Source organism: Ictidomys tridecemlineatus, chromosome 5, assembly GCF_052094955.1.
Source record: "Ictidomys tridecemlineatus isolate mIctTri1 chromosome 5, mIctTri1.hap1, whole genome shotgun sequence".
In the NCBI taxonomy this organism is placed as follows: domain Eukaryota; kingdom Metazoa; phylum Chordata; class Mammalia; order Rodentia; family Sciuridae; genus Ictidomys; species Ictidomys tridecemlineatus.
The window spans coordinates 17,205,311-17,229,283 of NC_135481.1; the positions used below are offsets into that span (position 1 = coordinate 17,205,311).

General features: G+C 53.1%; 1 protein-coding gene across 13 annotated transcripts in view; it reads left to right on the forward strand.

Moving 5' to 3' along the window:
• Megf11 (multiple EGF like domains 11) overlaps positions 1 to 23,973 on the forward strand; it is a 322,486-nt gene that overhangs the window by 110,193 nt on the left and 188,320 nt on the right. For 12 of the 13 annotated variants that reach the window (XM_021727705.3, XM_078049438.1, XM_078049436.1 and 9 more), the window contains exons 2-4: positions 1,235 to 1,339; positions 5,608 to 5,709; positions 8,513 to 8,613. In XM_021727705.3, coding sequence (XP_021583380.2) covers positions 1,242 to 1,339; positions 5,608 to 5,709; positions 8,513 to 8,613 — 301 coding nt within the window. In that variant the 5' untranslated portion in view covers positions 1,235 to 1,241. Of the gene's footprint in view, positions 1 to 1,234; positions 1,340 to 5,607; positions 5,710 to 8,512; positions 8,614 to 23,973 lie in introns of those variants that run through there. The other variant, XM_040276417.2, reaches the window with a different exon arrangement.

Below are 23,973 nucleotides of genomic sequence, written 5' to 3' on the forward strand. Positions count from 1 at the left end.
CAGGACCAGGGGGCTAGATCCCCAACCATTTCAAGCCTGGGGACCCCTGTTCAACATCAAAATATTTTCTAGAACACCCCCATCCCCCTGTTATTAGAAGTTGCATTTTGAATGTGTCCCTGGTTGAGAAGAAAAGCTACTCTGAATGCAGTAAAGCGTTTAAATAAATCACACTCACATCAGTGTACACATGAAAAATAGTGCTATCTTTATGAGTCATGGTGTTCATTCAGTTTTCAGATGACATTGGGATTCACGAATTCCAGCTCCCCTGGACGTGACCCCCCTGTCCCCACCCCTAAAGTCCGCCACCCACCAGATGGGAGCCCTGGGACTGGCATCTGTTCTCTGTGGCTGCAGAATTGTGGAGTCCTGAAGTCCTCTCAGCCACTCCCATTCAAATTATTCTCTGTCTTCTTCAAGGAGCCTGTGTTGGGGACATCTCTCATTTAGGAAACAAGGGGTTGAAATCTGAGTGTGCACACTAAACACTGGCCACATGCTGTCCCTTTAGGAGTCTAAAGCAAATGCTAGAGGCCACTCCCTTACAGCTCATTATGGGGGTGTCTCAGTCCTCGTCCACAGTGGGAATGACACCTTTGCCTCGTGTGAGGTGTGGGTGGCCGATATCTGTAGGGTGCACTCTTGCAGCCAGTGACCAGGGCCATCCAGAAGGACTTTCTTGGCTCTGCCCCTGTGGGCCACACCTGCCCCCTTTCTTCTCTTCTGATACAGCAGGAGGGAGGAGGGAGAGGGAGTGGATGGGCAAGGCTGGTCAAAAATGGGGGAGAGGGACCGGGGAGGCTGCTGCCTCTCAAGTAGGCCAGATCCCAGAGTTCTTGGGTCCAGGCCTCAGGGGCCTCAGGACATCCTGAAACTATAGCCAAATTAGTGTGTGGGCATTTTTCTGGGGGAGAAGGGTTTTAACTTTTGTTAGGTCTATAACTTTCATCTTGGAGCAGTCCCTGAGCCAAAAACCACTCGGAGCCCCTGGCTGGGAATATGGGCTTTTCTCTGAGTCAGGCTTCCCACTCTCCACTTACTCAGAACTGGAGGACTGTTACGGTGTTAGTCAAGCCCACAAGCGTAAAATATCAAATGCTCACTACCCCACGCGATGGAAGCGTGTGTGCGGCAGGCCTGTTCTGCGGGCTCCTGTGGGAAGTCTTGGTGCCAGACAGATGCCAGGCCACACGGTCTGAGTAACGAGCTGCCTCCTTTGTTCTCCACTCAGGGCCCCGATGGCGCTCTTCGTGGCGGGCCTGGCTGCCTCCTTCCTCCTGCAAGCCACCCTCGCTCTGAACCCCGAGGACCCCAACGTGTGCAGCCACTGGGAGAGGTAAGAAGCAGACGCTGAGCTGGCGCTCCCAGGGGCTCTCCCTGGGCTTGGCATCGTGGGGGCCAGAGCAGCATCAGGAGAGGCTGCCGCTGTCCACAGAGGGCCTGCTGTCCAGCTGGGGGCTCAGCTCAGGTGCAGGAGGACAGGGCTGAGCAGTGTAGATTCCTTCTGAGCTCAGCACTGTGGGAGGTCAGAGTGGAGGCGTCTTGGATGAACTACAGTGGACAATGCAGGGGACAGTCCAGTCCTGGCCTTCCTTGTGATCACACATCACATCCCACTCAATTTACATTCAGGGACTTAGAGGCCCAGAGGAATGTAGTCCCCGTCCACAGCCAGGTGGGGTATAGTAAATGACAGGACGTGGACCAGGATCTCACCTGTCTTGCTCTCTGATATGCTGGGGGTGCCTGATCTGGTCTCCAGGGACTGGCAGCAATATGGCAGCTTGGTTGGGTGGCCAGCCGCCTGCCCTGAGGGGCAGAGGGGCCCTGCTGCTTCTGTTCTTATGGGGGCGGAGTGGGGGGGTGGCCGCCAGAGGAAGGGTGCCCAAGGGCACAGCAGGAGAGCAGGCTGCCTTCTGCCTTAGCCCTGGGGGAACGGGCTGGTTCCCTGCAGATGGTCTGACTTTGAAGCACAAGGTTAAAGTATTGATTTTGGTGAGCAGAAAGACAGTGACCAGAGACCCAATCAGGAAAAACCGAATTAAACCCTGGAATTGATTGGCTGTGCTGACCAGGACGACTCTGCCACTTAGATGCTAATAAATCAAATGAATAAAATTAAGATGAAGGCCTGATGTGGGGTGGGGGAAGCAGATGATAGAGGAGGGAGGCGACTTGGGCAGTGCCCGCTCCCTGCCTGTGAGGGTGAATGGCCAGCTCTGTGTCCTGGACACCTGTGGGCCAGGAGGGACTGGGTGGGAGGCAGGGGGACAGTGCCTCACTAGTTTGACCTGCTGTGACAGGATGCTCTAGTGGCAGCCTGATAGAGGGGAGACTGGAGCAAAAGGCAGTGGTCTGGCAACCCAGGAAGCATAGGAGAGGGGTGGTGGGAAGACCGCAGTGCATCCCAATCTGGATTTTTCTACCCTTAGCTCTATGATGTTGGGAAAGTCTCTGAACCACTCTGAGTCCACATGCAGCTCTGACAGTGGGGAGAGAAGTTATTCTTGCCCCCACAGCCTCATTGGAGGATCAAGGCCACCAGTGTCATTAAAGTGCTCTGAGGACCCGTAAAGCTCCGTTTTTGTCTTTTCCTGACAACTCTGGCTGCAGGAACTGGTATCACAGACCTACGCACACTAGACTCACTGTGGGGGAGGGGTGTGAAAACAGTCTGGGGGCCTAGCCCCAGGGATTCTGAGCCAATATCACATTTTTCATAATCTTTCCATGAGTTTCCAAGGTCTACTCAGGCCCCTTGCCCCTTCTGGTTTCGATGAATTTAAGCCTTTATTTCCCAGTGGGTCTGGAAGGTAGCAGGTAGAGCCTCCCATTAGTCTTTTGGCCTCCAGCCTCAGCTCAGCACTTCCATCATGTGGCCCGGTAGAGGACCAGTGCTTCCTGTATGACAGCCAGGCCCTAGGACACCCCCTTTCCATCTGCCCACTTCTGTGTGTGGCCAGGGGTCCTCTTTTCCAGGGAGCCTTTCCTAATGGCAGGGCCCACACTGACTTCCTCTTCTCATAGTCCCATTTCTACCAGTGGATCTGTTCAAACATAAACCAGATTCTTCATTTCCTAAACCTTGGCACCATGAATGCATTTGGAATGTGAAACTATTGGGCTGGGCCTTGGGCTGGGCGAGTAAGACCATCAGCTGAAGCTGCAGCCTGAGCGAGCAGACAGGAGTGTAGCTAAGGCTGGGGACCTCTGGGCTCCTCCTGCTGCAGGGGGGAGGCCTTGCCTGCTGACACCAGGGTGCCTCCTTCTCGACGTTTCCAACGGAGCTCGACTAGCCAGTTATACATGCACAGATCTAGCCTGCGTCATTCCAGAAATACACCCGGTCCTCAGAGACTGCTTAGGGAGAATTTCCCAGCTGGATTAGTGCTTCTGGCGGGCTCCTCATTAATTATGCCCCTCCACCATAAAACCCAGTGTGGAGACCTCCCCTGGCTAGTAAAGCCTGGCTCTACAAGATTGATCTGGCCCCTCATTAGCATGTTGGCAAATGAGGAGTGTTAAACCACCCAGCCATGAAGCCGGGACACACACTTCAGGTCAGAGACTTGGAGTCTGTACAAGGTCTCATTGCCAGACTCAGTCAGCCCAGGGCACCCTGCAGAGCTGGGTCCATCTCTGCCTGACACCCCATCTCTCTCTCTGTTGGGCTAGTGCCTTTCTTCTGAGCAGCACTGTTCCTTTCAGTGCTGGAACCCCCAAGTGCTTAACAAAGGTGGGGAGTCGCTCGGAGTGCAGGTCTTGCTTCCTCTGTCCTCGGCTCTGGTCAAGGAGGAAGTCTCCTTCTGTGACGACACAGGAAGTAAGTCGTTGCCTGTCATCATGATGATGGCCAACATCTGTTGAACACTTACTGTGTTCCTGGCAAGCATTTTATACGTATTATCTTGTTTTATCTTCCCATCATGCTGAGGGATAGATAGATATCATTATTGCTCTCCTTTAGTCCTTACAATAATCCCATGAAGTCTCTGATAATACAGGAGTTGAGACACAGGTGCAAGGATGTGCTGCTAACAAGCGACAAACTTCACACGTGGCCCCATGAGTTTGGGCTCCAGAGCCTGGCACTTTGCTACGGGCATTCTCCCGCCTCTCAGTGAGGCACGTGGGAGATGTGACACAGTGCCATGGATTTTCATAGTGGGAGAGGCCTTGGGGAGGCCTAGATGGGTGTTGAGCTGCCTCAGTTTCCCTAAGCCTGGAGATGAGCAGAGGCTTGTGTCTGAATAGATTTGTGCCTCTGGCGCCTCTCCGGCGTGCCGGCTGGCGGGGATGTATCAAGAGCTCTTCTTACGTCCTTAGCGCATCCAGTAGAATTTCCCACCACCCAGGTCCCTGAGCATTGCCTCCTGCTGGATTCCAGACCTTTGACCTTTGAGGCATTTGAGAATCCACTGTGTACCCACACAAGCCCAGCACTCATGCAAACGATCCAACACAGTGTCCTCAGGCAAAGCAGACAGGCCTGGACCTGGCCATCTGGCCCAGGTCAGGCGCCTTCTGGGGGAAACACTGAATAAGACCAACCCACTTCAAATGAATTCCTGAGCCCTCAGCCGTGTGTGCTACAGCCTGCATAGGAGGTGCCATTTCACACCACCCCACCGGCAGGACAGGAGGAAGGCTTACTTTGGTTAAGCTGAGATCTGTTTCCCTGTGCCTTCTACCCACAGGTCCACATTTACAGCTAAAAGGTAGATGGACAGAATACCTCTCCGATCAGGAGGTTTGAGGGCATGTCCTTGATGTGTCCCCAAATGCACCAGAGGTAGAATAGGCTAGAGAGTCGCTGGGGGAATCTGGGGAAGTCGCTGAGGCCCAGTTTCATTGTCTATTACAGTGAGAACAATAATTCCATTTATTTCATAAGGTTGTCTGAGAATTAAAAGGGATTAAAACATTTAACACAGGGCACTTAATAAATATTAGCAGTTGATACCAGCTGAGTGACCTGGGCAAGCTGCCTTTCTGAGCCTCAGTTTCTTCATCTATAAAATGGGGCAACTTACTTCAAAGGGTTACTACCAAGATCAGCTTCCATACATGTTTTTTGAAAATGACAAAAATCTGAAAAAACATTTAACATATGTATCTGCATATTTATTTATATACGTATATAATTTTGTCTTAGAAGTGGGTCTTAACTATGTTGCCCAGGTTGGCCTTGGACTCCTGGGCTCAAGTGATCCTCCTGCCTCAGCCTCCCAGATACAAGGACTACAGGCATGCACCACTGTGCCCGGCTTACATAAAATATTTCTTAAAAATTTGTCAACTCTGCCTTCCAGAACCATACAATATAAAACTAAACCTTCATTTGCTCATTCTCAGACAAATGAAAAAATGAGCTAGAATTTTAGAAAATTAGCTGGGCCAGAGGTCAATAAGGGATGTGATGTGTCCGGGGGCCAGCCTAGGGTTAGGGAGGTTTGCATACTGGGGGCATCCATGGTAGCTGGGGAGATTGGGGAGTGGCCTCAGGGCTGTGGGTGAGCCTGGGGAGGGAGGCAGCATCCTGACTTCAGGTCAGTCATCCTGTCCAATGCTGACCATGGCTTCTATGCCCTGTCTGGTTCCCAGCTACGCCGTGACTGTCCAGGAGTCGTATGCACACCCCTTCGATCAGATCTATTACACGCGATGCACAGATATCCTCAACTGGTTCAAGTGCACCCGGCACCGGTGAGTACCTCTCTCAGATGATGGGGCGGGAAGGGTGCAGGTCCTCATGGCTTGCCTTGGTGCAAATTAGTAAAAAATCCCGGAGCACATGTCACCACTCACCTCCGGAGCCCCCTTGCCACTCTCTGCACACTGAATGCCTGAGATGCACGGCTGGCCACTGCTTTCTGGCCAGAGGAGCCTGGGCAGGGCAGGGCAGCCAGAAAAGCTAGAGAGTTAATGGCCTTGGGGGCATCTTCAGCCAGGGACAGATGGGGAGCTGGTAGATGAACACCCTAGCTACCCCACCCTGATGGTGGAGGGCACAGCCATGAAGCACATCTATGCCACATCCCATGGTCCCCTGAGGTTGGAACCCTAGTCGTCCATAGTAAGACTGCGAGTTTTCTGTTTGAATTTTAGTCACTGGGAGTATTATTGAGCTATTGTTTCTGCCTGGGGCCATTCCCTTCTCGCCTAGCATTCATGAGGCCATAGGTACAATCCCCACATTAGCACATTAAAAAAAAAAAAAAAAAGTGTCCACTCCCGTCTGCTTTTATTCTCTCTCTAATGTCTCCAAGGAGTTGCTTTTTATGTTTTCCTCCAGATTTCAGAGTTGTTAGTTGCAAAAAGTTTGATCTAACAGGAGCTACTCAGCCATGCCCTCATCCCCCTCCTCTAGCCTTTGAACCTGAGATGTGAAGATGGGGCCAACTATTCCCTCTAACCTCCCCCAGGTTTACCAGAGTTGGTTGCTTGTGGCCCTGGTCAAAGGCAGAGATGGGAGTCCTGCTCCTCCCCTGCTCCGTGGCATCCCTGTGCCAGAGCCAGGTTTGCTCTGAGTGTGGCTCTTTTGGATACTTGGAGGCCACGGCTGCCGTCCATCACCCCTAGGCATGGGTGAGGGAGTGGCTGCTTACTAAAACAGGTTATATTCCCAGAACATGAATTATTTTGTTAAATTATTGAGTCGACTTGCAACTCTCCCAATGACCCGGAGTGTGCATGCTGAAAGCGGCACCATCCGTCTGCTTAGGTGTGGAATAGCTTGTTGTCATTCAGGGTCCTTCTCCTGAAAGCAGCCTGCCCATGGCCCTGCCCTGTCCTGCTTCCCACAGGGGGAGCAAACCAGGAGGGGGAGCCAGAGACAAGGGGTGGCCTCTCTCTCCTCACAGGCATTCATGTTATCGATGCCAAGCCCACCTCCCCTTTTGGGAGGGCTCAGGGTACTCCAACTTGGTGGGGACAATGGACCGAATGATGACCTCTCAGTCACACTCCTCTGAGTCATTTTCTTTCCGGTGCCGGGATGGAGTCATTCATTCTTTATCTGCAAGGCTCACACAGCCCCCGATAGTGCCTCCTGTGCGGAGGAAGCTGCTTCCCTGGGAGGCTGACTTACCTTCCATTATGGGCTTTTGACGAAGTAGAATGACCTTAGCTCACGACATTCCAAAATATCACAGATTTCCCTGAGGCCTGCACTGTCATTTGTCATGAAGTGAGGGCTTTAGGACTGGGAGGTTGTCTGGGCCTGTGCTGGGGGACTCCCTTCCCCACCTGGCCCACCCTCTACAGGAGGCAGGCTGTGGGCACCTCCACCCCTGCTGCTCTGCTGCTCTGCTGCTGTGGAGGGGTCCATAGGGCAGGGCCCGTGAGTGCTGAGGGGGACAGAAAGAGCCTTGACTCTAAGGCCTGGGGACCTGGGGCTGGTCCTATGTGAACTCCACGGCCTTGAGCAAGTTACTTCCCCTCTCTGGTCTCTGATGGCCCCATCAAATCTCCACTTTAACTTTACTTGTGACAAAGGGGCTTTTGATTCCCTCCTCAGGGTTCTGTCCTTATATATCCCTATTTCCCTTGCCTTACTCCTTCACCATGACCCACTGCAGGGCCCGAGAGCCACTCTGAGAGGACTGGCATAGAGCAGCCAGTGGGCCCTTGTGGCTTTGAAATTAGGGTGACCTGGGTTTGAATCCCAAATCTGACGCTTTTTAGCTGTGTGACCACAAGCAAGTCATTAACCTCTCTGAATCTCAGTTTTTCTCATCCATAAAACAAAAGGTGGGAGTTTTGGGTGAATGTAAAATAAAAACTCTAAACAAGCAATAAAAGAGAGCACATAAATAGGGCATCATAATGGTAGCTGCCTCAGGAGCTATTGGGACAGGACCAAGTGTTAACACTTGTGCCCAGGGACTAGCACCCAGGTCCCTGGGTCCCAGGCCGGAGTGTCTCCTGCCCTGTGGGCCCAGCTCCTTCCTCTGCAGTGTGAGGTTTAGAGATTCCCAGGGAGAGCACGTGAGGCTCTCCAGGAGCTGTTACTTTGGGAGTGAGGGAGATTTATGAGGGACAGAGTAGGACTCAGTGGGTCCTTTTGCTTCAGTTCGCTGAGTGGGCAGCCCAGACCCCAGGCCCAGGAGTAGGGCGGGGTGGGCCCAGCAACTCCCAGGGTCTCACTCCTGCCCAGCCTCCATGGGCTCCTCCAGCCCGGCATCTGGAAGTGTCACGGAACCAAGGTGAAGCCCACGGCTGCCCCCCACCGTGTCAAGCCAGACTGTGTCCACCTTGGTCTTTCTGCGTAGAAAAGATCTGGAAGCCACGGGTTAGCCACTGGCCCTGCCCGCTGTGCGCTCGGCCCCACAGCGGCACAGACCCCGCCATCGATTTTTCTTTGTTGTGTTCCTTCATATCGAAAGCCGCTGTGCATTTTAGAGTAATTATTGAATGGCATCCTCCATATAGCTTAACACAAACATCACCCTAAACGGGAGCCATTGATTTTCAATGCCCTCACGTGGCTTTCTCCCTCGTGCCTTAGGATCAGTTATAAGACGGCCTATCGGCGCGGCCTCCGCACCATGTACCGGCGGAGGTCCCAGTGCTGCCCTGGCTACTACGAGAACGGAGACTTCTGCATACGTACGTAGGGGCTGCTGCTCCTCTGGCCTCAGTGCCGGTGGGCGGGGTGGGAGGGGAAGGGGAGAGAGACAGGGCTGTTGTCCAGGGTCCCTGGGCAGCGGGCCCCAGCTGACCCCAGAGCACCAGAAGTCTCTGTCTGCTGCGTGTGTGACAGGGTGGTGGGTTTAGTGCAAACATGTTACTTAGCAAGGGTTTGGCCTTCAGATCCACCTCCTCCTGGGGTGGATGGGAGCAGGGCAGTTCAGGCCCCGATGGGGACAGGGGAGAGGTGGCGCCCTCTAGAGCAGGCCGTCTAGGGGACAGAGGGGAGGCAGCGCTGAGCGCCTGGTACTGGGCCTAGGCTGTCGCGGGCGCCCAAGCAGGCTTTGTTGGAGGCAGGAGAGGGAGGGAGGAAGCCTGTCACATCTGATGGCAAAACCACAGTCCCCAAGAAGAGGATGGCAGGGATAAGGCAGACCAGAGGGAGCAGAGCCAGGAGGATTTTCCAGAAAGAACTGGAGGACACTGGGTAAAGACAGTGCATGGAAGACATGCGTCACCTCTTACCCTGTGTCAGCTCAGAGAACAGAAGCCTTCGTGTCCCCCAGGAAGAGAAGAGCTGACCTGCTGGCAGCTGCAGGCCCTCTGGGTGAGGCAGTGGGACTCTGGTCCCTGTGTGCCAGCCACGTGGGCTTGGGCCAGTCACTTCACCTCCCTGGGACAACAACTGTGGTCCTGCCAGAGTCTAAGGGACTTTTCCCACTCACTGCCCAGTGGATGGGACCTGGGGACTGTCCAGTGGCATGTAAGTGTGCCCTTGATTGTCTGAGCAGCTGAGAGGCTTGTAATTAGTGCCTGAGAGGCAACCCCATCCCAAAGCCTCTGCCTCTCAGGTGGAGAGCCTCCTCCTTGCCATCCAGGTGGGCAGAGGGGGCTGGGCAGAGGGGATTCAGGCAGGGTGAGCGTGTTTTTCTAGGGAATGAAATGACAGTTCCCCCTCCTGTTGTCACATCACCCCTGATGCTGGAGAAGCTCGATTCTAATAGCATTGCAGGAATGAATGAAAAATGCTTCTGCAAGTGGGTTCAATAGTGATGGTTTTTGTAGGAAAAATGCAAAGAAATTCACTCAAAGCAAGTCCCAAAGGTTGTTTCTCAGGAGCAGGCAGAGAACTGAGCGAGGACTAGTCCCTGGCTGTGCCTCACCTGGGATGAGGGACTCTGGGGACGTGGGGGCAGAAGCGAGGTCAGCACGGAGCTCTGCAGCAGCTCTGCCCACGCGGAGTGAAGCAGGTCAGGCAGTTCATGAGCTCATAAAGCCCGAGCAGGGTGGACGTGTGGGGCCTGCCCAAGGCCAGGGCACGGCGATGGCCTCGGGAAGTTATAAAGGAGCCTGGGTGTCAACCCAGGGCTCCGGGATGGACGAGCGCATGTCCTGCCCAATTCCCACGAGTGGATGCTGGGAAAACGCTTGGAAAATGCAGGCTGGGCTGGCGTGCCAAGTGTCCTGATTGCAGGGCCCCATCTTGCTGACTGGGAAGGGACTTCTTAGCCTCCTGACCTACTCCTTACGTAAGCTCCAGCCGCAAGTGGCCACGGCAGATCCACCAGGAAGCTGAGCTTGGAAAGCCACTTTCAGGACTGAGCTTGGAAAGCCACTTTCCCAGGAGAGGACGGCAGGGTTGCTGCAGCAAGGCCCGGACAGCGGATGTGCGGGGAGGATGAGATGTGGCTCCTGCCCTGAGCGGTCTGCGTCCTCAGGGCAAGGTGGGATGAACTCTCTGCAAAGCTACCCCCAACAGCCAGAGCCTGGGTGTGAGAAAGACAGACAGACAAACAGCCGGGCTCAGGCAGAAGAGAGTGATGTGACCTGCACTCACTTCATGGGACGTTGGGCTGGATCATGAGGGATGGGCTGACTTGACATCTCGGGGTGGGGAGGAGAAGGAATCTCTTCAGTACCAGCTGAGGTGGGGCGTGGGCTGGAAGGGGACAGGCAGGCTGGCTGGGTTAGGCGCAGGCGGGAGCATTAAATTCCCAGGCAGCTTTACCAAGAGCCACAGGCTGGCAGCTAAGACAGTAGTTCATGGGCTCACAGTTCGGGAGGTCAGTCAGTGGGCAGGGCTGGCTGCCAAGGGAAGATCTGTCCCAGGCCTCTCTCCTGGCTTCTGGCAGCCTCTTGCTTTGCGACAGGGTAACCCCAATCTCCATATGGCATGTGTGTGTGCGTGTGTCTCCAAATGTCTTCTTTTTATAATAACATGGTCGTGTTGGATTAGGAGCCTCCTTGATGACCTCATTTTGACCTGACTACCTCTGTAAGACCCAGTCTCCAAGGAAGGTCGTGGTCTGAGGTGCCGGGGTGAAGCCTTCAGCAGGTGGGCAGTGGAGGGTTACAGTGCAGCCCGTAGCACGTGGACGTCAGCTGTCATCAGCACCCACCTGCTTCTTGGGATGGGAGGAAAGGGCTGGGAGCCGCCAAGCTCGCTCAGATGTCAACACTTGTCCACCAGAGAGACCGGCCCAGGCTTGGGAGCGTGTGAGAGGGAAAGTGATAGTGAGATGGTCAAGACTGCTCAGGGCCTGGGTACCAGGTTGAAAAGCTTGAAAACCTGGGCCCCCTGCCCCTGAATTTCTCCTTCCTCCTCCCAGGGGACAGAGAACCTCCAGCTTCTTAAGAACTGATACTAAAAGTCCCAAGGAGAACCCTGCACGAGAACAACTCCTGAGTTCTGGGCAGGGGCAGGGGGAGCATCACCCTTTCTCCAAATCATCTTCCTGGAAACATGTTTCTAACAGGCAGTAGAAGGATAGTGTCCCTGGAGGGAAAGCCTTGGGTAACTCTGTCAGTCACTTGCTGTGCAATCTTGTGCAAGTCCCTTGGCCTCTCTGGACCACCTGGGATAGGATGGACCATCCTGGGCATGGAATGAGGAAGAGAAGAAATAGTGAGAGTGTCCTGGAAAACACAGAGCTCAACACAGATCCAGAGTGGCACTGTGTTGGTTTCCTTAGTAGCATTTCCTCCTCCTCAGAACAGCTGTCCTCATCAGGGATGTGGAGATCACATCAGACCTGCCCCTTGCCTCCTCCCCACTACACACCTTTCCCCTCCCATTATCTGCAGAAGTGGCTGGCTCCTGGCCCCACCTTGGTCACCAGGCATCAAAGGTTTCCTGAAGACCACTGGGCATAAGTGTCTTTCTTCTTTCATTTGAGACAGTGCTGTGAGTATCTTTGTCTTTGCATAGCTTTTATGTCTTGGCAAAACAGACTGTCACTTAGGCGATGGGGTTCAAGGCACTTTGGGAAGATGTGCTCTTTGAAAATAGCAGCCTAGTAACAGACTGGATAGGCTGAGTTATGCTGCAGTAACAAACAATACCCAAATCCTAGTGGCTTAAAAGAGCATTTTTTTTTCCCTTGTTCATATCTTCTGCCTGTTGTGGGCGAGCTGAGGTCAGTTCCCTGCCAACTTTAGCCCAGGGCCTCAGCTGATGGAGCAGCCGCTCTCTGGAATGCACTAAGGTGCTGGTGGAGGGAGAAGAGGCCTGCAGCTAGTCTTAAAAGCAGGGAACCAGAAACATTTAGCAAGCAGTATTAAAGCTTATCACAAGTCCCACCTGAATGCTCCAACACTTACAGTTCATTCAGATGAACCTAAATAACTTAATTGGGCTGTGTGTGCTCTTCCCAGGAGGTTCACAGACTTGATCATGCCCAATCAGAGTCAACCTGGAGGACTTGTTACCTAGCAGGCTGCATTTCTAACAAGTTCCCCAGCTGGACCAGGAACCTGGCTTTGAGAACCCCCTGATATGTTGTGTAAGGGGAAGTTTCTGTGCTGCCCACAGCTTCTGAGTAAATTTCAAAGAGGCCCGACGGGTTGCCCATAGATGCATCCCCAGGTGCTCAGGGCTCCTCCTGATGGGCAGCAGAGAGACGGCAAGGAGGGGGGCCATCTGCTGAATCCCTCTGTCTCCTGTCTGTCTCCTGTGTGCTCTGGGTCACATTTTCCCCAAAGGGACTTAGTGCTCTAGACTTTCAGATGTTGTTTTCTGGCCCTTCCAGTGGTCACTTGAAATGCCAGAGCCCAGAATTAACCAGAAACTCCAGGTACATGTGACTGATGGCCCATTTGGGCTGTGGCCCTGGGGAGGTTCTGCATGCTCAGTCAGTCTGGCCCCAGAGGGGTGGGCTGTGCCAGCTCCGGAGAACCTGAGAGGTGGGGGGTGCAGAGGGAATGGGGGGCTCATAGGAGTTAAATCCAGTGAAATCCTTGCACCAGTGCGTGACTTAGGTGCCTGTTTTACTACTGCTGTTATTTTGAACACCCAAGTGCTGCTTAAATTTGAATTTGACTCGTGTGTTCACTACTTTGCTTACCCTCTCTCTTTTTGCATTGCACTCTGGGCTCAGCTTCCTTCTTGAAGGATCTCCAGTCGTTCCTTCGTGGAGGGCCCATAGTGCTCACCTCTCTTGGGCTTTATTTGTCTGGAAAGGTCGTGAGTTTGCCCTTGCTCTCACCTGGTGGTGGTCTGTGCTGAGCTTTTCTTGCAGCAGAGGGAGGACGTGGTTCCTTTGTGTTTCTGGACTTCACTGTGGCGTAGCTCTGCAGGTTCTTGGGGATGTGTGTCGGGGCGAGGAGTTATTTTTATTTATACCATTTGCTTCTCAGAGGTACACATTTTCTGCAAAGCTCAAGATTCATGTCCTCCAGCAATTCGGGAAAATTCTCAACTGTATCTCTTCAAAAATCTCCTCCATTCTCTTGAGCCTCTCAGGTTGGAACTCCAGTCACCAGGCCCTCCCATCCCATGCTCTTCCCTAAATTCCCATTTTTCATCTCTCATCTCTCTGTGCAGCGTCTTGAGCAAGCTCCCCAGATCCGTTGTTCAGGTCCCACAGCAGATTAACCTGTCCGTGGAGGTCTTCATTTCAGTGACAACAAGCTTAATTCCTAGGAGTTTGGGAGGTTCCTTTTCAGATATGCATGTTCTTTTTCTATCCCGTTCATTCTTTCATTATGAATTCTACAGCTTTTATTATTTTAAACATATTTCCTTTATCGTCTCTATCAGGTACTTGTGTCTTGAGTTGTTAGTTCTCTTTGCTCAGGTCCTGGAGGATGGACTCTCCTATACATGATGACTGCTGAGACCCACTATTTTTTATTGGTGCGTTATATGCATTTATGCACAAGGATGGATTTGTTACATGACTATACACGACATAATATAATGTTATAATTTGGCCACTATCGCTCCTCTGTACTTCCCCATTCCCCTTGGTCCCTCCCACCCCTTGGTCCCTCCTCTACTGATCTCCCTTGTATTCCCATGAGACGGGTCGGGAAGGGGGGGGGCAGCATTTCCTAATTTCCCCTGCATGGAGCTGGCAGCTCCCAAGGCCAAGGCTGAGGCCAAGTTTGCCTTTGCTCTTTGTGTGGGTGTTAAGTCCCCGGCTCCTGGCTCCTGGGGGTGGCTGGGCTGGGGGAGGGCAATGGCCAGGTCTGATGTTGGCCAGGTCCAACAGCTTGTCTTAATCTCTTTCTCTAAACTCACTCTTTTTATCACACTTTACAATTCACCTTGCTCTTCTTAGAGCTCAGCTAGTTTAAAACTACTTCACTGTATTTTGGGGACACTTGTAACATGAGAAGGCTACATTTGCCCTTTCTGCCTCATTGCTAGAACTGCTTTATAGTGAGCAGGGGATTGGGAGCTTTAGAACTAGACTTTTGTGTGTGTGTGTGTGTGTGTGTGTGTGTGTGTGTGTGTGTGTGCTAGGGATTGACCCAGGGGCACTTGATCGCTGAGCCACCTCCTCAGGCCTATTTTGTCTTTTATTTAGAGACAAGGTCTCACTGAGTTGCTTAGCCCCTCACTGTTGTTGACCTTTTTTGACATTTAATTCAGTGCTTTCTTGGACTGAGTGCTAACTTCTAGCACTAATGAGGACAACAGTGGCGTCATGTCATGGCTTGTCCATGTAGTATGTCCACTCTCACAGACTGGAGAAGCCAGCCAGACTCACTCTTGCCCTTTTACAGAACACAAAAGTGAAGCTCAGAGAGGCTGGGTGACTTTTCCACTTGGCCAGCTAGGAGTTCAGATGGGTGCAATGTCAAATCCTGTATTTCCTCCTCCTTCAGAGGGTTTTCTTTTGGCAAACCTGTGAGCAGGAATCAATCAAGAAGGCAGGTGAACAAGTTGTAAGAGAGGAGGGGACTAAAAACCCACCTGTTTGATTTCAAAATTCTGCGAAGGTGGGCTCTGGTCCAGGATCAAGGAGTGCGGGTGGGGCTGGTAGAGGGCAGGTGTGAGCAGAGCCTGGGGCCAGCTGCAGCTCGGCTTCTCCAGAGCTCCCTGCGGGCCCTCTAGCAGGCTCCTGGGGAATCGCACCTGCTGCTGTCATGGAGACAGTGCTGATGACACTCCCTTGGGTCACCAACACTTGGTGCTGAGCTTTGCTTCCTTTGTCATCCCTCCTTCCCTCTGTCCTTCCATCTATCCGTCCATATTTATTAGCTGCCCAGCCTTGCGGGCACTGCTGAGTCCTGGAGATAAGGCTTGACTAAAAAGCACGTGGGCTAGTACAGGAGATGCCAGCATGATGGGCACTGTTTAAATGCTCAGGCAAGGATGTCACCAGTCTGGTGGTAGAGACGGAAGGGCTGCCTGGCTGCCCTGGCAGGTCCCTGCTGGTGCAGCCACCATGATCTGGCCCTCAGTCTGTGCACTTAGAACATGGGTTTCGGATGCTCAGAGCGGCTAAGCTCCAGGTGATTCACGCTGACCAAACTCATAAATACTGATGCTTAACCCCGAAGCCAATTAATGCCTACGCAATGCGAATGTAACTACCAAAGATCTGTTCTTGCCCACTTGTTAGGGCTTGCCAGGCCCTGATAAATTGCCGAAAGAGTGAATTCGTGGCCTGGGCATCCACAGTACCTAGCAGTGGCTTTATGGATTCTCCTATCTCAGATTCCTCTTGTGCCCCTCTGGATGCCATCTGTCTGGGAGTCAAATGACCCTTGGTTGCATGTGATCCTCACCCATCCTGTCCCTCTCCTGGCCCCACAACTCCTAGGCTCCCTGTGTCATGCCTGTCCCTGCGGTTCTGCTGCTGCTGCTTGCCTGTCCATCCCACTCAGAAGAAGAGGGATCAAGTCTACCTTGTGCTCAGTGCCTGGCACTTGAGTGGGAAGCAACTAACTCCACCCATGGATGGAAGGACAGGAGCATGCAGGGAGACCCTTGGAGGGGTTAGTTTTGAGCTGAGTCTAAAGATGAGTAGGAACTCAGTAGAGCTGGACCGTGGTGGAGACAGAGTTTTAAAGGTGGCTGGCCGGGAGCAAACCCCACTCACTTCCTCTATGACTCATGTGACCCTCTCTGTGCCTTGGTTTTCTCATCTGTAAATAGGGCTGCATTAAATACCTATCCCTTTGGGCCATTGTGAGGATGACATGAGTTTCTACAAATGAAGGGCTTAGAAGAGAGTCTGGTTGTAAGAGCTCAGTCAATGCCAGTGATGGTTCCTTATTTATTTTGATGTAGGAGGACGTTCCAGGCAGAGGGGCAGCATGAGCAAAGATAAGAGGTGGGAGAGAGCAAGACAAGGTCAGGACACTTCCTGGACAATCTTGTGATATCATGGAACAGCAAGGGACACCATATGGTGTCTGGGGATGGCTGCTGTGAGGGCAGCAGCGTGGAGGAGAGTCAGACTGTTGAAGGGGTGAGAGAGACAGGTCACAGGGTGTGTGCAGGCCGGGGTGAGCCATGGATGGCCGTGCACTGGCACTGTGCTCAAGAGGGCATAGGTCACCTGGGGCCTGGCCTCTGGGTTTTGCTGGCCAGCCCTTTCCCCACCCTCAGCACGTGCCGGCAGAGTTCCTGTGCTGTCACAGCCGTGGAAGGATCAAGGATCTACTTCTTAATTACCAGCTGCAGCCAACATTAAGCCTCTGCAGTCTGACTGGGCATCCTCTGGGGGGAGCTGGGTTAGTGTCAGAAGCAATCAGGCTTGTCTACAAATCCCCTTCCTGGGAGTCCCCGCCAGCTAAAGCCTGGGAGGGAGCTAACCTGTCCCGAGGGCAATTTTTCCCCTGTGGAAACTTCCTGAAGGTCTGGCTTGCCAACTTCTGCTTCTTCCACACCTGATTCCTCCTGGGATGCTCCCACTGGTTTCGGGTCCTCCTTGGCATCTGCCACTCGCCTGACCTCGCTATGTGGCAAGCCCCACAAGTCCCAGCCCCAGCTAACGACGGGACCGCCTCCTCCCACTCTGTGCCTCTCCACGGGGTTCCTTGCTCCTTCTGCACCGGGAAGCGTTGACCTCCCTGTGGTCTTGCCTAGATGCTCTTCCCCAGAAAGCCGAGTGCACCACGTGGCCACTTGCTACCTCACTCAGTCCTGTGTCACCTGGCAGAGAGGCCTTCCTCTCTGACAAGGTAGCCTCCTCCTCCCTTACCCTCTTAGCCTCCATTTGTTTCTCGGCCTGGCATAAGTAGATGTTCAACAAATGTCAAATGAATGAACGAAGGAGCTATAAGCTCCTGCAGGCAGAAGCATCTTTTTTATAGTTGTAGATGGGTGGCCTGCTCCTGGGGGCTGTGCCCAGGGTCCTCCACACTGAGGCTTCTCATTCTGAGTCTTGCTTCCCCAGGGTCGCATTGTCCGACTGCTGATCCCTGACAACCCACCCACGTACCTCAACGCCCCACTTTCCCTCCCTGGGGCTTTGTGCAGGCTGCCCCCAGGACCCTGCTGGACTCTCCCAGCTTCTGCTTAGCTGCCTGTGAAAACTCAGCGCAAGGAGGCACATTCTCAGAACCTACCCGGACACCTCCCTTTTTCCAGCCTGTCCTGATCTCAGCCCCTTCACCCCATGTTCCCGTGTATTTATGGTTCCCTTGCTGGGCAGGGAGCTCCTCAAGGCTGTGGCACCCTCTGTATGCCGGGTGCCCCACAAGCGGCCCATGGTTTGGGCAGGCCTGTTGACTTTGGGCTGGATTCTCTCTGGGGCCCTCACGGCCTACTCAGGGGAGGAGTCTCTGGGCAGGGCCTTGAGATCCTGAATGGAGGGTGGTCAGCCTCCATCCCCACTCTCCCCCGTTCCCAGAACCCCTCAGGTTCCCAAAGCCCTCCCAGAGTCCTGGTGTCTGCACCCATGTCACCTGTGTGTGAAGACTCCCAGGACCCGACAGCAGGGACTGAGCCCACTGTCCCAGAACCCAGGAGGCAGCCCTTTGGGTTGAGCTGAGCTTCCAGGCCTTGAAGAGGCAGCAGAGAGAGGGAAGCTGGTGGAAGGACCCACCGCTCATGCCCTGCCTCCTGGTCTCGAGCACCTCCTTCCCTCCTGACTCCTGGCCTTTGTAGCAGAGAGGTTTCAGAAGAGTGGCCATTAACAGTGTTTTCGAGTTGATGGACACATCAGTCCCTAAATCTCCTCTAATGCTTGCTCTTTGATTAAGGGATGCTGAGTGGCTTCAGTGAGGGTGACAATGACAGTTCAGAGCCTCTCTCTGCCTCCCAGTGGCCACTTCAGTGTCTCTGAAGACTTGCTTCAGAAGAGCCTTGATCAGCTGCCCATTGAGTGGGGGCAGGGGACTGGCTGCACAACATTTGACCAGGCCTTGGCCACCACCCACGAAGAGCCTGGAGCCAGGTCCCTTATTGCAGGTACATGTCCCACTGTCCCTACTGTGTCTACATCTGGGGGTAAGTGTAACTTTAGGGTTTGTGTTCTCACCCCTAAGTTAGAAGGAACCAGGGACCCCTAAGTTAACCCTCCAGTGGCTGGATTATGGGAAGGGAAGTTGGGAACAGGCTAGGGATGGCACCCACTTACCAACAGGAACAGGGGAATTTTAACATTTTGCCATTCAGAATCCTTCTCCCCAGTCCGAGTCTTAGCCTGAACCAGAGTCACTGGTTCTCATTTTCCCTTGAGATGTGCTACATCTGGACCTCACAGGAAGGGGCAGCCCCGCACCAGTGCCTGGCTGAGGGCACATATGGAGTGGGGACCCTGCCTGTGTGGAGGCTGCCCCAAACCCTGGTGCTAGGTGTCAGTGTGGGTGGGTCCCAGCAGGCAATGTAAAAGTTAGAATAGACCCTAGAACCAGATGGCCGCCACTACCTATGTAACTTTGGGCAAATGACTAACTTCTCTGTGCCTCAATTTACTCAACTGTAAAATGGGGTAGCAACAGTACCGTCCTCGTGGTGGTGTTGTAAGGATTCAATAAGAGAATCATGTAAAGAGCTCAGAACACGCTGGGCACAGTGCAAATGCTATGCAGCTGTGGGCTTTCATTATCACACACTTTTGTCTATGAGTATTGGGGTCCACAGTGTGCGAGGATCTTCCCCTCTTACAGAAGTATGCACGTGCATACTCCCGTGCGTTGCTTGCTGTGTATGTGTATTACATGTCTGTCCATGAAAAAGCCCCTGTGACCCACGTGCCTTGAATGTACCTGCCTGTTTGCATATTTAGAGCATCTTGGCATTCACTCCTCCCCAGGCTCTTCTGAGTGTCACCTTCCCCATCATTGTTTCCCATTTTCCTTTCTCCTTCCCCTTTTCAAGCAGCCAATGGCACTGAATTGTCACCAAGGGAGCTAGAACAGAGCCTTTGCTCCTGCTGGGGTGGGAAGGGGGAGCTCAATGATACCATCAATCTCATTCCCCTGGTTGAAGGCGGGCCTGGAACCAAGGGTGAAGCCAGGGAGACCTCCTTGTCCCCGGGCCACCTTCATGCTGGGCCCATCTAGGAAGAAAGGGAAGCTCCCAAGTGTGAGAACAGGGTGGCCCCAACTTACAGGCAGCCACCATCCTTTTGGTGTGGCCAGGTGGAGGGACCTTGGCCTGTTTCTCCAGCCACCAAACAAACTGCAGAGGCCTGATAGTAAATCAGCAGCGAGTGAGCGTGATTTAGAGGACTCTGTTTGTTTGCTCAGCTAAGCTTTTGGCAAGGTAAATGCATAAGCTGCAGAAAATCTCTTTGAAACAGCCGCAGGGCTCAAACGCCCTTCAGTCCTCCATAAAGGATCCTCAAAATTATATGGACTAGATTAGTATCTCTATTACATAAAACCATTTCAATGCCTGCTGGGGCTTTGAGAATAAAGTCACCGGATGGACCTTTTGTTGCTGTGCCCCATCAGCCTCATGGTAATTGAAGATTTCCCTTTAAAAGTGTGTCAGGTGGAAAGAGCTCCTAATTTTCTAAGTGGAGGGGCCTTTGTTAGGGAGCTGGTTCTTTGTTCTGCCCGTCCCTTTTAATCTTGTTTTTGCACAATGGACTCACAGAAAGCACTACCAGCTGATTGATGCTGGGGAGGGAACGAACAAGGGCAGGGCTGCCTGGCAGGAGGGGCCCACGAGGTCCCCGCCCTCTTCCTTCTGCCTTCTCTTCTGCCTTCCCGCTCTCTGGACTCCAGAACCAGTGGGCAGGTGCAAGCCCTGGGGCCAGCTCTGTGTCTTCTTAGGAGTGGCCCCCCTTGTTTTTTCCAATCAGGGAGCAGCTTCTCCTTTCTAAATGGAGTCCGCGCATGGCAACCCCAAAGGCAAGACCCAGGTTGGGGGCTGTATTCTCTGCTGGTTGTCCGATTTGAATCTAGCTGAGGTCTTCAGCCCCAAAGTCAAATGCCATCTGGTGCCTGATGGGACAGTTTTGTTTGGAGGGGCTGCCACGGTCCTGGGGCACTTAGGAACATTTGTTGTCTGAGAGCTGTCCCCAGGCTGGCTTTGGCTCCTAGTTGGAGGAGGTCCCTAAGCCCCGGTGGAGAGGATTGGTGTTTGGCTGCAGGATTCTACCTCTCTGGGCCTTAACTTCTTGACTGCAAAATAAAATGACCCATCAGCTTTGAAGTTCTGTGACAGACGAGTTCCAATGGTGGTGACTGTGGACCGAGGTTTTGTCGTGTTGAAGTGAATGGGCCAAGTTCCCTCGAGACCCAAGGTTAATGGAATGGTCCAGAATGGAAACTTGCAATTGCAGTTCTTAATAAAATGAAGATCAGGAGGAGCCCAAGAGAGGCCAAGCAACTGAGAAAGAATCAAGACACCGAGAGACACAGAGCTCCTTGGAGATGCCACTCGGAGTGTTCCAAGATGGCAGCTGTACATCTCCTTAGGTTCATCTTGACAGGCCTCCTGTGGGTGAGGGGCTTGTGAGCTTCCCCAGGGCAGGGCTGCTGCTTCCTGAACGGCACCCCCAATGGGCTGCCACAGGCCCTGGTGGCTTCTGAAGACTTCAGTCCTTAGCCAGGTGGGGAGAGGGGAGGAGGAGCCAGTGGTGACACCTGAGCCTGGTAACTCCTCGCCAGGCAGAGGGGCTTGTTCAGGCTGATCAGCGTCATTTGGAACAGACCCAGGCGACTACCTTTGCCGGCCCTTTGCCTTCTCAGAGAGCAGGAGCGAGAGAGGGCCCTGCATGTGTGTGGCTTCAGTTTTGTCATCTGTAATCCTCCAGATGACTTTGCAGTAACCTGTTTCTCTCTCTCCTGTGTGAACCTGGGACTAGGAGGCAGATGACTTGCCCAAGGGCTCCAGCCAGGGGGTGGTGGAGCTGGATTTCCTGTGCTCCAGTGTGGAAAAGCTGGGCCTGCAAAGCCCACAGGACCTTAAGATGAAAGCATGGGGCCCCCGCCTTGGCTGGAGTCTCCTTGCAGCTGGCGTGTCATGTGGCAGGGCCACCAGTTCTGGCTCAGGCTTGGCCGTGGGGCACAGCCCTGCCTCCACTCTAATCAGCTGAGTGACTTAGACCCACCATCCCCTGAGCTTCTCTTTCCTCATCTGCAAAATAGAAGCAGCATCTCATGCTGCAGCAAAGCCATGGGCATTGTGATCACTGTCCCTGCTGACCCCTGCCTTGCCCTGTCCTCTCTTCCTCCCGCTTTGCTTTTCTCTCATCCTCCTCTTCCTTTTCCTCCTCCTTACATACCGGATACATAGTGTGAGCTTATATGCCAGGCCTCATTTCTGTCTTAATTTATTTAATCCTCAAGACAACCCTATGTAGTAGGTACTATTGACATCCTCATTTTGTTTTATTTTTACCACTTTACCACCAGGCTACAACCCCAATCCTTTTTATTTTTGTGACAGGGTCTTGCTAAGTTGCTGGAGCACATCCTCATTTTACATGAAATAGAGGTACAGAGAGGTTATAAAACTTACCCAACGTCACACAGGAGTAAAGCAGTAGAATATGCCTGGGAATTCAAATCCAGGCATATGGTATCATTTTCATTCTTTTGGAGCCAGTGGCCACCAGCTTGATGCTCCAGAGCTGCTTTCTGAGCTTCTGTGTCTGGGGTGTATTGAGGGTGACGGTGGGCAGCTTTAGCTGGTAGGATCTGGGGTGTGGCTGCTGGACTGCCCCTGCTGTATGTGACTGCACCATCACCCAGCCCAACACTGTCCTGCTCAGTTCCCGTTCCCATTGGGATGAAGCCAGAGGAATCCTGCTGTTTATCCTCTCAGTGCCTCAGTTTCCTCATCTGTGCAATGGGGATGATAACAATACTTTCAAGTTTGGGAAGGAATTAGGTGGACAAATGTACATAAATTGCTTGGAACTGTGACTGGCACACAGCAAGTGTGTTAGTCACCCTTCCATGTCCATCCAGTATGGCAGGATAATGCAGAGAGTCTCACTGCGAGGCCAAGGGCAAAAGGACCACAGTCTTCAGATCTGAGAGGGATCCCTATCTAAACATAGGATCAGGCTGGGGCTCACAGGCTCCCTCCCTGACTTCCTAAAGAAACTACTTGAAACCGCCAGAAAGAATAGCAAATAAATATCAGGCTCATGGTCTTGTCAGAGAAGTTGACCAGGAGCCGGGCTTTGTAAGTGGAGAAGCCCGGGAACTGGCTCTGCTCTAGGACGTGCCCGGATCACCACTTGTCCACTCAGCAAAGGCAGAACATCTGGACCCGTGTCATCAGGATCCTTGGGTTCAGCCTGCAGGGGTCCCTGAGAGACAGGAGGACTCTGAACTCCAGAAAGGGGTCCGAGGTCCCTGCCTATCTGTGACAGGAAGATCTGCCAGCCAGGGCTCTTGATTTTGCCCCAAGGAACTCAGGGTGGCCTTAGAGCATAAGCTACTCTTAATGGCACTGGTATAGCTTTTACAGCTCAAATGACAAAAAATGTAAGATCGTCTGTCTTTCTGTCTGAGATGAAACAACCTCTGTCATAGGACAGGTTGACCCCTCAAGGTCTCTTCCAGCCCAGAATTCTGGGGTGTGTCTGGGCAGGGTGAAGGCCCTGCACAGGGAAGTGGCATGCTAGCTCTGAGCCACTCCTTCTTGGCCCCTGGGACTTGGTTGCTCTCCTTTAAAGAAGGCAAAGGCAGTGTGCCTGGCCTTCCAGCCCCCTGAGTGGACCCGGATAGAGCTTTAAAACTCAGCTTCTGACATGTGGACAAACCACGGGGCCACAATGTGGATGCCTCTGCTGGAGATCTTAATTACCTGCTAAGAGCAAGAGACAGTTTTAAGATCTGCAAAGTTGCTTGTGGGAAGTGGTTTATTTCCCAGAGCAGGGTGCAGAGCAAGGGGAGCCATATGGCCCAGTGGTTGAACAGCTGTCTCTCGAGAAGGAGCAATCCGGGGGCCCCCACCATCTGGGTGAATTATGAGACTTGCAATTTTCACGCATATGTGACAGCATCTCACGACACAGCAGTCCAGGGGGTGGGGTGGAGAGAGATGGAATGTCCCGCTCCGTGCCCTGGTCTAGTGCACAGCCATCCATCTCCAGACGCCTTGACTCAGGGCCACCTCCTGAGCCTGTCTGCCCTGGCCAGACCTTGTCTCTGAGGTCGTATGGACTGATACCCTACCAGCTCCCTGGGGTCCCCCACTGCCTCTGCCCAGCAGGTAGTCCATCCCTTTCTGCAGAAAATATCCATGTCATTTCTATAACTGCAGCCTCTTTGGCAGGGTGGGAGAATCTAGTTGAAGAGTGCTTAGTGGTTTGGGGCTGTTATATTTTCTCTGCTCTATGATCCGTGTTAGGTTAAAAGGGCCAGAGCTGCTTCTCCTTCCCACGGAAGATAATTCAACCTGGACAGGCTCCCTGTGGGAGAATTACCGGTGATGAGGGACTTCTGGTTGGCTGGAACCGTTAATATCCTTCCCCCAAAGGGGTCCTCTCCTTCCCCACCTCCCCAGCTGGCTGGATTGATGAATATATTCCAGTGTGTTCCGACTCCAAATGATCACTCTTTTCCTTTGGTGGTCGGTGGCTGTGCAGAGCAAGTATCCCTGGGTGGGTCCCCTGGAGTGCCAGGCCCTGGGGTGGGTGTCCCTCCACTCCTGGCTTCTGTGACTCCCCCTGGCTTCTGTGACTCCCC